General features: G+C 41.1%; 1 protein-coding gene across 2 annotated transcripts in view; it reads left to right on the forward strand.

The window, feature by feature from the left end:
* The window catches only part of PPM1H (protein phosphatase, Mg2+/Mn2+ dependent 1H), a 148,056-nt gene that overhangs the window by 80,018 nt on the left and 53,112 nt on the right, over nucleotides 1-14,926 (forward strand). For both annotated transcript variants that reach the window (XM_062609498.1, XM_062609497.1), the window contains exon 5: nucleotides 14,565-14,649. In XM_062609498.1, coding sequence (XP_062465482.1) covers nucleotides 14,565-14,649 — 85 coding nt within the window. The remainder of the gene's footprint in view (nucleotides 1-14,564; nucleotides 14,650-14,926) is intronic.

Raw genomic sequence — 14,926 nt, forward strand, 5'->3', positions numbered from 1 at the left:
TCTCTTTTGGCAGTGCTCTGCATAGACAGGCTAGGTAGGGTAGTTCCCCACATGATAAGGACTGCTGTTGTATTCTGTTAGTTAACAGCTGAGTAATTACAGTCTGCAAAGGTATCAAACCAGATTGTCTTCAGGTGAAAACTGCTATGGTTATGCATTTTTGAGTTTAAGGTTTGTGCATATACAGTTCATGTTTGTAGTATGTATACTTACAGAGGCGACACTTGAGCAAAGAGTGTTGTAGTTTAAACCTAAAATTTTTATTGCCTCTTGCTGCTTTAAACTGTGTAGGAAGTCAGCTATATTGTTTGTGCATAAAGTTCCTATTCTTTTCATGTTGGTGAATAGCTGTTCTTACGGTGCTGAATTTGCTTTATATATTGCATATTGTTCACTGAATTCTTCTTGACAAGTGACATTTGAACCTCCTTTTCACATAAAATGTCAATTGAGTCCTCACAGAGGGTAGCTGCAAACATGTTTGAGCAGACCACCTCTCCAGTCATCAGAACTACTAGCTGCACTGCATTCTATCTTTCTTGCCATTAAATTAGAAATAATCATGTTTTTTTGTGATATTGCACTTGAAGTACAGTTGAGTCTCTTGCATTGTGTTGGCTAAATTGCTTTACTGTCTCTCAAAAGTGTTCTGTGTGAAACTGGCCATACAGGACTTACTTCAGAGTAGTTGAAATCTTTGTTCTGAAGAGTCTGGGACAGGCTGCTTTCAGTTCCCCAAGAGCAGCCGCTGCTCCATGCAGTCTCTGATACTCAACGGGAAGAAACTCTTGCTGATAGTGATCCTGAATTCGCACCAGTGCCCAATGTAGTCAAAGACATTTAAGTCTTCAAGAGGCCTTGAATGTTCATTAAGCCCATCCCAAACATTTCTTCAGAAAAAGAGAAAGAGCAGAAATTAGAATGGGAGTGATTGGCAAGGGTGGGTGTTGTTTGAACCAGGGCTCAAATTTTTCTACTCACTTTTCACATCTTGTAGGAATGAGTAGAATCTTGTAGGAGTGTTTGGATCTGGAGTCCTTCCAGATCCAAGTTGTTTGGTTTTGCACTTCCCAAATGGACCTCACAGAAACCTTCTTCAGGCTGAGGAGAATCCTCTGGATTCCCAAAATCTTTCAAATAAGCCCACTTCTAGATTTTCTAGCCCAAGAAAATAAAAGCTTTAAAGCATAGGTGATCAGTTGATCAGGGTCTCTTCCATGAAATCCCCACTTCCCTTGTGTCAGGGGAAGAAAATAAAACATCTGCTGTAAAAACATCTAAGTTGCTCCTCGTCACTAAAAGGACATTTTAGGACTAGAAAAGCAGCTCTGAGGTTGTCTGCCTACTGCCAGGGTGCACAGTGCATTCCTGTATTTTTAAGAGCCCAGTCATGTAGCCAAGAAGTTTTATTTGTGTTAGTTGGAAAAATATGTTCCTTTTTGCTGTGTCATGCCTCATGTGGTCAGCTTCATAGTTTGTATAGATACAGATGGGGGTGGTGAGAAATACAATAAGGAAACTACTTTAAAAACAGTCTGCTCTTGAGAAGAAGAGTGGGTTTGTTTTTTCACCCAACCAGGGGGGTTCTGCTTGTTGCTGTTACAAATAGATGCCAAAACCCTTAGTTCCTCAGTCAAGCTTGAGTTCACCTACTCGTTTGTGCCTCTTTTCTGTCCTCATTCTTCTTCTCCCCTCTTTACTCCCCCACTGGAAAAAAGCCTACAAATAAATCAACTTACATTTCCCACAGACAGGAGTCTGTGAGAGAATGTTTTACACTGCAGGGATGGGAAATAAACATTCTGGGTTCATGCAAACTCTATGTATACTGCTTCTTCCCAGAAGAAGGTTAGGTCTTTTAATTCCAGGCAACTTCAAAACAGCTTTTAAAGCTGGGTTTTGAACAGCTTCTGCTGTGGTAGGACCAAGGTATGTGTAACAAACTGTTACTATCATAATGAGACTAAGGAAACACCAAGTATGAGACTTGAATAATAATGTGCTATGCGGTGCCAGATATACCTCAGACTGATGCCTGTGGTATTCAGTTTAACCACCAAAGCTTCTCAAATCTAATCATTTCATGCCACGTACCCTGACAGTGTTGTATAGCAGCTGTCCTTTTGTAGTTGATGTGTAATTACATCATGAAAAGACTTTAATTACCATATTACTAAATTACCAGCCAGCGATCCTTTCAGGTTCAGCCCTAGCTCACTTCTGTATGGACTATTAGGCTTCTCCAAGCTGAACACTTTTGGTTGGTGTAAAAGGGAGGAAAAATTGTGCTAATTGTAGGTTTTGTTATGAACTATTATTGAGCTTGATGTTATGGCATCACTAATGTCAATGATATAATTAAACTTCTGCTAATGATGCAATCACAGTCCTGTAATAATTATACGATAACTGCACATGATACCAGAACCCTTCTAAAAATGAGGTGATGTATTCAAAGCCTGATAAAAACAATGCAGAGGGAGCCACTTTCATCCTCTAATGGCTTGTCTGATCATTCTTGAACTCTGCCATAAATATACCTACTTGTACCGTCAAAATTCATGTCTGAATATTGGCCAGAACATTTTCTGGTGTTTCTCTCTCTCTTTTTCCTTCCTTTTAGTGGCTAGCATTGTCCATGCAAGGTTGTCTAATTAGGGGCCAACAGTGCTATAGTCAATCCAGGATATAGTGCTTTTCTGGTAAGCATTGAGGTGCTGTGGTTTGCTTGCCAGTTTGACACACACACTATGGTAACTAGGCCAGGCTCTTGGAGTAGCTGCTTTTTTTTTTTTAATAGGGAATAGTAAATCTTCTCTGCTCATTCTTTTAAACAGTATTGTTCTGTTTTGCATTGTTAAAATGACTTTTACTTCTAAACTGCCATAACACGCCTTGTTAATCTCAGTTCTTTTTAGTTTTATGCTCTTTATTAAGATGTCATTTTATAGCTAGTGATGAAGCAGTAGTAAAGTAGGGACTTAATGTTTTCACTGATTACTGCCCAATTATTGTAAAGCCTCATGCAACATAACATTTGCCCAGTATCACTACAGTGACGGTAATGCAATATGATCATATTAATTATCCTTGGCACAAGTGTTCTTCTGGCTTTTGTGTTGTCTGGATAAGGAGCTGCTCAGAGACTGTAGGCACTGCCATTTTGTGCTGTGCTGAGAGCCGTGTAGGGTAGCAGTGCTTTTATCATTATACAAGAGCAAAACATCACAAGTTGATTTGACTCTTCCATAGGCCCTGAAACACTCACTAAATCTGCAATGGGTTCTTGGGCTTTTTTGATTTATTGGCAGAACATGGGATCAAAGCAAAGAGCCTGATGTTTTGGAGGCTTCACAGACTTGCAAGGTTACTGGATTTTTTGCTTTGCTTCATCAGCTTTTTTCTCATCTTTCTGCCTCCTTGCTTTTACTCCCCTGTGCTGAAGTTTTCAGGGCATATTCACCGTCTGCTTGAACATCATGTTCAGAAGCAAGCATAGAATGAATGCTAAGGCATTTGGGATTGTTAAATGATAGGAGCTCATTGAGTGATTGGTTTCTGTGGCAGTTTTGTGTGGGTGCAGGTTACGCAACTTCACTGGTGCTTCAGGTACCCAGATGTGGGAGAGTGTGTTTATAGCACCAACTTCTCCCAGTGTAATAAAACAGTGAATTGAACATTGGGTTCTACTTTGTTTACTGTTTCAGTTCTTTCTGGATTTGCTGCTTGTGTTGAATCTCACTACGTTTATATTTCCTTCTCATCTTTGTCATGGTGGTTGTCAGCTGCTTCCCTCATGCACAGTTCTCATTGTAGGAAGTCAAATTTGGAGTATTAATCTGCTTTTATGAAGTAAATGGGAGAGGCATGGAAAAAGCCTCATACCTGCTGACTGAAACTGTAGCTTGAGTAGAATTTCTGAGAAGTCAGAATTGACGATTCTGACCCATTTTTGTGGTTCATGGTATCTTCATGAAGGCAGTCCGGCAGGGTGATTTTTGCCAGCAGCACTAATGCCATGTAAGGATGGAAACCATAAAGTGTTCTAGTATATTACTATTGTAGAGCTAATTTGCTTTTGGTTTTTAGAGTTTTTAGCCTTTGGTTTTTAGAGTATTTTTAAGAAAGCTTAATTTTCTGACTTTATGAACTACTATCTTCTAATCTAAATTTCCCATGTTTTCCTTAAGTGGTCTGCCTGCTCCATCTCCTTACATCTGTGTCTGCATAAACAACAATAACTGTGCTTTATACTAGAGACTTAGAGGTCTCTAGAGGAAAGACTAACTCAGTTACTAAGCTTCTCCAAGTCTGCAGTATTTGGAAAAGCATTCTTTTTCCCCTCTCCTCCTAAAGATGCGGCAGAAATTGCTGCAAATCTCTGAACCACACACAGAGCCTTTCCACCATGGGACCATGCAATCTGTGGCAATTCCTGTTTATCCCCTGAAGTTCTTATTCCCCCAAATACTCAAAAGGTGCCTCCGAAGTGCCGAGAGCAGCACTTGTGGATTGTATTTTGGCCAATGAATGTGCACGTCCCTTTTTTTGAATATTATTAATTCTTTATCAGAATCACTTGAAAATAATAAATGTCTGATCATTTCAGGGCACATGATAACCTAAGGCTGGTCTGCTCTGGAGCCTGTGGAGTGAGGAGAGACTGAATTCAAGAGGAAGCAAGTCTCTCCCACACACATTCTCTCCTTCACTGACTGTAGTTTGGTTGATAGAGAAGTCTGATCCTGCCTAACAAAAAAAGCTGGAAAAGAACATGCCATCTTAGTCACACTAAGATGGGCCAAATCCCGTATCTCTGTTTCCTCAGCTTCTTTTCCTTAGAAGCCTGACTTTGCAGGCCTGCAGAAAGCACTTCTTTTCTCATGCTTGGGCTCCTTCCAGGAGAAGCAAAAGCAAAGGATTCATAGGAATAGCACCAACCTCAGATATTGCTGTGTTTTGTGCTGGGTAAAGCTTTTGGAGGCACTTCAGGAAACACTTCAAGTGAGGTGTGGAGGAAAGGTGTTGGATCAGAAATAAGTTATTGCACTCAAAGTGCAGTGATGAGGAAGGGTGTTTCCTAGCAATCCAGTGAATGACAAGTTCCAGGGTGCTGGCATGTCCTATGCAGCACTGACTTGGCAGAAATGATTAATTTAGCAGGAAATGTTCATAGGCTTTTGAAAACAAAGCAAATGTCCTGCCTCATCTTCAAACTCTTTGTTTTCCTTGGGAGAGGGTATGTCTTAGCAATGTCTATGGCAATCTAACAGGTGTTGAAGCCATTGTAAACATTCTCAGTGAGTGGCAGATTCAGTTAAGTCTTTGGTCCTAACCACACAGACATCATCTACCCAGGAAGTCCTTATGCTCCAGATTATGAGGAAGGAGAGGAATTTTGGCTGCTGAAGTAATACCAGTAAACTGGAAAGCTGCAGTTCATTTGTATTAGTTTCCAGGAGCAATGAATTCTGTTAACTTTAATTCTCATAGGTTGTCAGCCTTTAGAAAAAGAAAAAACTGAAACCAGCAAAACCCACCAAAAAAAAAAAAGCTGGTTGCTGCCACTGTAAGTAAAAATTCCCCTGCTGCCTATTTTTATTGGTGAATTTAAGCGCTCATCAAGGAAAAACTCCCACTATAATAGCATCTTTGTGTATAGCCTGTGGAGTTTATAGCGTCTGAGGCAAGAAGGGCAAAGGGTGCAAAGATGTAATTTTAATCACTTTTTTACCAGCACTTTACTGATACATAAAAAGCCTGTGATCTCTAATAGAGGCAGCTCATGGTATAAGCAAATATACCAGAATCCAGATCTTCCAGTGCAGTGCTTAAAGCTCAAAACCATCTTTTTCTTAATCTGTGCCTTTGTAGCTGACCCCAGAGACACCTGCAGGTTCTTCATTCCAGTGTTATATGGCCAGGGCCCAGGCATGTTAAGCAGGCTTGGGTGCCTGGATGACTAGCTCCCACGCATACTATGAAAGGAGGACTGGGGTAGCACCCCAGGCTTGCTTGATGAATGTTTCAAATCTGCTGCTGTCCTTACTGTGTTGGAAAGCTTTTCTCATTCCCCTGAATATTGTGAGCTTGCCAGGCAGCCCAGGCCATTCAGTTTTAGCGGCAGCTATGCAGTGTAGTCTGAGCCCTGCTCTGGGGGCTTTTAGCAAGGGTTTGAAGCCTTGTCACTTGTGTGGGTGAATGAAGCAGGACTTAGGTAAAAATTCACTCCTGCAGAGTGAGCAAAGAGTGCTGCTTTCAGCCTGCTTTTACTTCTCAGTCCAGCTTGTTTCAGTATCCTGCAGTTGCCACTGAATTAAGCAGAAAAGCTGAGATTGAAGTAGATGTGATACGTTAGGTGCTGAAAATCATTCTGGCTTTGTCAGTGGTAAGACAGTGAAGATGGGGAAGGGAGGGAAATGCATGCTTCTTCCATCTTACGTGGTCAGCCATATCCCAGCCATATTACTGGCAAAATAAACACTGACTTGCACAGCAATGCCTTCATCCACTAAGCCCAGGTTTAGTTGCCATAGTAACTCGTCCTAGAGATGAATGTGATATCCTGGACAGCAGGGAAAAGACTTTTGATTCCACAGATACCAGTCCTAAGGCTCAAAGCTGGCCGCAGAGACGTGACTGCACTTCTTTGTTCATTTCCCTGGCACAGCCTGAGTAATTGGCGGCATGTTGTTCAGCCCTGATACAGAAATGTGGTGGTGGATCATCATTGCAACCCTGGACCTAGCTGTGTTCTAATGAAGAATACAGTGAAATCATCATGGGCAAAATGAATCCCATGAGGGCAGCAAATCTTCAACCTAAGGATGCTGGGCAGTTTTTGTGTGCTAGCAGTATCACTATAAACTCACTGTAATCTGGCTTGTAATAGCTTCCTAGCTACCAGCTGAACTCCTCTCTGGAAGATCAGTGGGTTGAGATGTAAACCAGCAGAAAAGTACAAATTAATTACAAAGCATTTTAGTTTAGTTCATTTGCTTTGGTTTAGTGCTACTGGAACCAGTGTAGATAATATTAGAAGTGTGTAGGTAAACATAGAAAGTCAGCACTGATTCAGTAGGAAAAGTTACTTTCCTGATCAAACAAGCAAACAACAGAGATCATATGCAATACAGATAGCCAGTGCCATCTGTGGCAGTATGAAAAAATGTGTAATTAGCCCTAAAATGAAACACTTAATAAAGCCAACTGCTAATAATAACTCCATACTTAGATTGCATCAGACCAGCAATACACTCGAGGAACTAAACTAGAGCAGGGAACTCACAGGAGAGTCCCATTGGAATGAAGCTGCAGCTTGCCAAAGAGGCACTGAGAATTGGAAGCATGCAGCTCGTAGGGTCAGAAATGACCAGGCACTGTGTCTTTACCAGGCTGTCTTGCCCAGGCTATCTCCTCTGTAGATAACCTGCAAGCTCAGTGTTATATTTAGTTTAAAACTGTACAATGAGTAGTGATGCAGAAACAACTGAAGTAATTTAGTCAGTGTTGGTGGTGTCCAAGTGCTTCTCACTGTTGGATGCAATATACAGGGCAGAGGGGGCTGCCAGGTGTAGCAAATCCCTTTAACTCCTGCTTGCTGTTAGTTGAATACATAGGATAGAATATGAGATCAGTTCTGAAACTTCAGATTTTTATTGGTGGCAGTAAGGAAGAAGCTGACTGGCTCAGGTGCTAGTGTAGATGAGAAGTAAGCCATTCCATAGAAATCTGTGAATATTATTTTGCTTTGAGAATCAGCTTTTATTTGCCCATTTGTGATCCTTTATTAAAAATAATGCAATTCATTTAGAAAAAACAGAGCCCTACAATAGTGGCTTTAGAGTATATCAGCAGCCTCATTTTGCCCAGAGGCTTTCTCCACAAGAATTACTAAATAAGCATTAGAAATATAAATATGACTGAATTGGGTAACTGGAAACAATGTAAAGCTCTACACATGTGTGCACAGGACCAGCTCATATGCTTTTAGGTGCCTCTGAAAGATGATTTTTAAGGTTTCTTGCAGGGACTGGATTTCATCATTTCTTTCCCTGGTTCTTTTCAAAGGCAGGAACAGGTTCTCATGTTGCCCCAGGAGAGGTGTAGCATGCTTGGATCCGTGCTGGTGCGAGTACATGAAAAAAGGCCCCTGAATGAAATACCTGGGAGCACCTGGCAGGTGTCTTGTTGAAGCAGCAATGTACTTGGCAGTTGTGCTGCAGAGTTTTTAACCCTCAGAGCAGCCAGGGTGGCTGGCAGTCTGCAAAAGGCCTTAGCAGCAAGTTTGGGAGGGTTCTTCATTGTTCCTGCAGGAAAGGCTGAAGCATACTCCTGTAGGAAGTTTTTTTGCAGCACTTCACCAAGGCAAGTTCTTGCACCTTTTAGTGTCTTCAGGGAGCTGAAGATGCCCCAGGTGATGAATGAATGGGTCCGAGCAGCCTGCTTTAAGCAGGGTGTACACAATTAGACTACATTGTAACGGGAGGAGCTATAAGCAGGAAGAGTGTGTTCCCTCTTAAGGCTGTCTTGCTTTGGCTGGGGAAAAAAAAAAAAGATCCACTGTTTCTATTCTGTCACAATATTTCTGTGGACAGACTGGTGTTTGTTCTGAAAAATGTGAAGAAACCAGGGTGGCAGGACTGTTGAGTGGCAGTAGATGGAAAACGAGGACTGAGGCAATTTTCATTCCCTCTCCCCCCTCCCTGGGTTGTTGCTTGTTTTATTCTTGGTGGCGATGCCGAGTAGGAGTTGAGGCATTTGTGAAACATCTCTTGGGTACTGCAGGTGGGAGGTGGCCAGGGTGTTTTTCCATTGGTGTTGCTGAGGGGTTGCTACTTTCACCTCTGAGTTTTATGGTGATGGATATGTCATCGCTGGGACCTGTTTTAATGCCAGCTAAACATTATATAATGGTTTGTTTCACTATCCCCAGCCTGCCTTAATTCATAAAATTAAGGAAATCGTTTAAAGGCTTTGCAGTGTAGTTCCATGATTACTGCCAGTGCAGTGAGGTGTTTGTTCACCTGGTTTCTAAAGAAACATTGAGAAATGAGGCTGCATAGGACTAAGGGAGTGTAATTCAGTCCATAGTAAGTGAAACCAAGGTGCCAGGGCTGAATGTATTAAAAGTCATCAGTAATCATGATGGCTGTAAGTTCCAGTACCTCATTTAAAGAGGACAGAAACACTTTCTGTTTTTTTAAATCTTTTTATAATAATCTGTAATTTCTTAGCAGTTAGGAAAATGTAAACATAAGCCTGTTCTGTAGCTCAGCAGACATTAGCATTACTCTTCCTTGGCTTCTTTAAATATATGCATTTAGTTACCATAGTAAACAAGTACCCATGTAGACTGATTTCATAGTTCTAGGATTTTTTTTTTTCTCTATTTTGTGACACACCTAATTAAAATCTACTGCTCGGTTCCCCTTTCAATGTAATAAAACCCTGCCTTATTCTTTCTGTCAGTTTAATCCCTCTTTCTTTTCCATTGACACATTTCTAATACCCCTTCAGACAGGCCAGACAGTTCTGCTTCATCTCTACTGAATCCACAATGCATAACACCTTTTGACAAAATAGATACATCCTCCCTGTGGCTTGGAATAGATATACACTGTCAAGAAGGGTTTTCCAAATGGTCTCTCTTTGTCACCTTTACCAGATTTTTGTCCTCTGTTGCAGAAATGTGCAGTTTAATGTTGTGTTTCAAATAATTTTTGGCTGAAAAAGTGTGTAATGGAATCGGGGTGTCCCCTGAATACTCCTAACAGTAGGAGATGCCTCTTTGTTCTGAGCACCAGAATCCCAATAGACCCGTGACAGCAGTGAAATTACACTTTTGACCTTGTTCACTAAAGTGTTTCTCTCTCTGTATGATTAAATGAGAGTAACTAACAATAGCTTCCTCTAAAATGTATGAGTTTCCTTCTGTTTGTTTCTCGTAAGAAACTCAGAAAGGATGCTGTGTAATTCTGAGCTGATTGTGTTCTTCATAAAAGAAGAAAAAAGAAAACAAATCCAAACCCTGCTTGATTCAAGGAGAGGTGGCTGTTTTATTCATATTAAAAATGCAAAGCAGTTGATATGTTAGTATTTAAGCCAGTGTTGTCGCTACATCCTGAGTGTGACAGCAGCAGTAAAACACAGCAGCGGATTTTTATCCTTTTGTTGCTTCCTTCACCGCACTTTTTAAAAGGGGATATATACTAAAGCACCAAATACATCTTTAAAGTATTGAATCTGAATATACAAAATAACCATATACTTAAGGTTCTCTGTGAATTTGGACTGTGATCATGGACTATGCAGTTTATGTCAACTCAAAAGATAAATTTTCTGTAGAATTTACATGCAGCCTTTTAAGTTCCTGGTGTTTCTTTGCATTTGCTTGTGACTGAGCAGACATAGGCCACTGCAGGATGTGCTATGACTGCCAGTCCCACCTTATGTACCAAAGCCTGGCACATCTCTTGCTCCATGCTCTGTTATTCAAGGCATGGCTTCTCTGGATCAGAAAAACCCAGTGAAGTAGCTTGAGGAGAGATACAAAATCAGATTCTTATTACTTCCATTTTAGGTTACTTCAGCTGTGTTTTGGGGACTTATTTTTCCCCGATATATTCCTGTTTTCTGTTAATATTTATCAGGTTTGGATTAGTGAACATTCTTTTTTAGTCATGCAGAGCACATATCTGTGAAATGCAGGGGCAAGTACAATCCTGTAGTTCATGTGGGTGGAGAATTAGATAGCTTGGTTCAAGAGGAAGGGAAATCTATAGCTTTTTTTAGAAGGAATCAAAATAAGTGACTTAATGGCCTCCATGCCCTCAAGACTAAGAGCAGTTTCTCCTGTTTGCTCACTGTGGATGATGCTGTGTAGGGAGAGTATCAGAGCCACCGAGCTTGGAGGGCGATACACTGAGGGGGCTGCAGATCTGCGACTCCCAGTTTCCTATGCTGCCAAAAAAACTTTTGTTTTTCAATTACTGCTTCATTGGTGATATAAATTAATGACTGGTATGGGTCTGAAGCAACCTTGTCAGCAGAGAATATTTGGTTAGTGTTGACATAGTTGTTCCCTGCAAACATGAATCATCTGTCTGCCTTTGGCAGGCTCACCCTGTGGCTCTGCTATAATGTGTTTCACCAGTGTGGCTGAAATTAAAATGTCAATATTAAACATGGCAGAATCGGATGCTCTCTGGGCATTGCATCTCTTCGAGTTCCTCTTGCTTCCTATGTAGCTATTTCTGACAGTTTAATAGGACAGCTGTATTCTGGTATAAAATAATACATTCATATTTCCACAATGCACAGGGAGCTAAATGCTTTCAGAGCACTATTTCATGGTGTACATGCATCTTTCATGCACAGCAGAAGCAGTAATGTTCACATAGCACCATGTTGCTGCTTAGTCCATTAGGAAGCATAAAGTCAAAATTAATTGTCCTGCACGACCGTATAGAGTGGGTCTCTAAAAGCAGTTGCTGGGCTGTTTGTGGCTGCTGCGTCAGCCAGGCTCCCTCCCTGTGAGCAGTTATTGACTTTGGGCTATTGAATTCAGGGCTCTGGAGGTTGCTTGGTGGGAAAAGCCTTCAGTCAGTGCTTGGCAGCTCTGTCACTGCGAGGTCATGGAAAGGGCAGTTCTGTCTCCAAACCCAATTAGGGCCTGATTCGGCATCTCTTCAATCACAGGGGAAAAGCCCACTGAGTAGGGTGGCTCCTGAACCAGACTTTCGCACCCAGCCTCTCCAGTGAGACAGCTGATGAACGTCTCCATTTTTGTCACTTGGGCTGTCAGAAATATGCTTTGCTGTCATGAGATGGATGACCAGCTAGTGCAGAAAGGAAAAGAGCCTGGTAAGAAGGTAATGAGCCTACCAGAGCTGAATTCAGACCACTAATCTGTACATGCATGTCTGCGTCCCTCCTGTTACTCATATCTAGAGCTGTCTAATTCCTTGGATCAGATCATCTGACTCTTATGAGCAGCTGTAACTTTCAAGTTGAATAAAGTCCAACTGCTGAAAACATTAATGAAAAACATAAAACCGAGGCTGTGTTTTATCAGGTATCAACAGCATTGCTCTAATTCCCCCCCTCCAAAGATTATTTTTTCTTGTGCTGGATTGTGCTTTTCATCCCAGGTGGCTGCAATTTCTAGTGAAAATAAGTTGAGCCATGAAAGGTTGACCCACTCGCCTCTGAATTGCTTTTTATATGATGTGAGTCCCTCAGGGCCCAATTCTACCCATAGAAGTGAGAATGATAGCTATCAACGTATATAGGAAGTATGTCAGTGTGCACAAAGAAAAAGGTGAACCCAGGCTGGTCTGAGTGGTCTTTAAAATACTGATTTCCTGTGGAAATGGTGATTAAAGGGGAAGCAAAGGATAATTAGAAAATTAGCCTGACACACTAGCAGTTATATCAATGTGTGTTTTTATATTGGCTCTTTCAGGCAAGCACGCAATCAGCAGATCCCTTATGACTCTCTTAAACTAGAGTGTAAAATTTGGTTAGTGTCTGATCAGCTCCTTTGATCACCCTACTCTAGGCTGTTGCCAGAGTACTTACGCTGTACTAAACTCACAGTCCCCTTAAATGGAGGCTTACTCAAGTAAGTCAAATTACATATGGAAAGGCTATAAAAACTGTTCACTGTCTTTGAGTAAATGAGCCTGGTTCAAAGCTGAATACCTTAGGTATTGCAAAACTAAAAGCAAAGGTGTTGTTGCAGAAAAGAGGTTTAAGTGGTTTAATTTTTAAATGACTGTCTCAGAAATTCAAAGAAACTTTTAAGCAAACCTTTATTATTTTTTATTGGACCAGCATTTCTGTAAGCCTGTAATGTACTCAGAAAGGAAAAAAACTCCACCAAAAGGTCTGCACAAATTTCTCTTCAGAAATTAATGAGTTACCACCACCACGTCTGTCTCATATCAAGCACACAATATTGTTTTTAATTGTAGCAGTGGAGGGCCAGTGGGAGCTGTCAGTATGTAGGTTGCACTCCTGCCACCTGTAATTTCTACACAAGATTATTTGCAAGGGAGTGCTGGAAGTCCTGGAGCAGTAAATTTGTTATCTGTCAAAGCAGAGCTGTTTTCCCCTGGTCACTAGAGCCTTTTCCCACCTCTCCCATTGTAGCTCCATCCTGTACTTGTCTGTTCTTTGCCACATGAATCTCAAGACATGTGAACAGTTCCTTTCCTCTCTGATAATGCTCTTTCCTTTTGCATACTGGCTATGCAGAAGATCATTTGGAGACAGTTCTAGTTCACTATCATATCTGGAAGGTTTGGAAAGATATCCTATACCACTAATTTTACAAAGCTGGTCTGCACCTAGGCTGGTTTTCTCAAGATGCCTGTGTTTTTAATTTAGAGGTTAGGTTTTCAGTTGTGTGTCTGCCATATTTGTTGGATGCCTTGCAGTGCCATCAGAATACCTGGCGTAGAAACAGTGCCATTGAATTGATCAAATCATCAAGAGAACTAAGTGAGCATGTAAATATCACATCAAGGGGATGAAAAGATCACAGAAAGGAGGCCATTTAAAACATATAAAAACTGGAATGCAAGTGACAGTTGCTTTTTTTATCTACACCAAAGCCTGGTACACTGCTACTATCCAAACAATGAATTAATCTACTGATGGCTGAGAAATGTCTCCAAAACAGGCAGTAAAATCTTTGGGATGATGCATAGTTCATCCAGCTCTTCAAAAGCACCAAGCGTTAGTGTACTTACAGAGCCGTGTAAATAATGGAAAGATAAAAGAACCCACTTCTGTGAGTGAATACAAGACTGCAGACTGCAGTAGGAATACTAGGTAAATTCTTCCTTCTTGTGACTGTGTTTCAGCCAGTGGCATTACACCAGGGAAGAATCTGACTGTATTTTTCATGCAGCGTAGCAGATTGTTAAGAGGCAACAGGCAGGTGTTTGAGAGAATTTCCTCTGCCGTTTGCAGTAGCGTATGTAAAATTTGGTTGACCCATAGTCATTCCATTAGCTGTTATCTTCCGGCACATAACCAGTTAAATTTGTGTTAAACAGGGTTTGCTTTGCCTTTTCCATTTGCTGCTGGAGTAGAAATGTTTTGACATGACATATGACCAATCAATAATTGGAAAGTGCTTGCATGAGTCATTTGAAGCCAGTAGTTTAGACAGTGTCAGCCACAACTGGGATTAAAACCTGCAAAGAGTTGTTCTACAATCAGTGATTCTGCAGCATCTCCTCTGGGTGTCCGCATTTCACTTAATAAGGATACCCTGTAGACATCAACTGAAATAACTCTTGCCTTTGTTGCTTGGATGTTTTTGTAAGCTCTGAAATGAACTTGGCATATACAAATATACTTTATTATCCAGCCTAAAGGATGCAGAGCAGGAATTACTATTCCGTTCTGCTGGCAGCTTCAGTAGAAAAGAAATGGCTTTATTTTGCTATGACTGAAGAGAATAAGAGTGTGACCATACCCTGTGGTTTTCTGGGTAGTTTTAATTTTTTTCTTTTTTTTCCTGTACTGATAATGTTTTATTACTGTTACAGGGCTATAATAATCCGAAACGGTGAAGTTATTCCAATGTCTTCAGAATTCACTCCAGAGACTGAACGCCAGCGACTTCAGTATCTGGTAAGAGACCTGAGGACCATATTGGGTGCTGCTGATGACAAGCATTGCCCAGTAATATCTGTGGTTCATACAATTGCTGCTGAGTTACTGTGGCTTACTGAAGGAACATATACCCACTGACCACCAGTGACCCACCATATATGTCTTTTAGCCATCAGTAAATGTGGAGAAAAGCCTAGTGGTGCAAATCCTGATGAAAAGAGCCTTGCCTCTTCTATGAAGGCCATCAATTAGTATGGCTGTGCTTGTGTACCTTGTTTAGCTGCAGACCTTCAGT

This window comes from Pezoporus occidentalis, unplaced genomic scaffold (assembly GCF_034315485.1).
Source record: "Pezoporus occidentalis ecotype Australia unplaced genomic scaffold, CSIRO_AGI_Poc_V1 ctg138, whole genome shotgun sequence".
Lineage (NCBI taxonomy): Eukaryota > Metazoa > Chordata > Aves > Psittaciformes > Psittacidae > Pezoporus > Pezoporus occidentalis.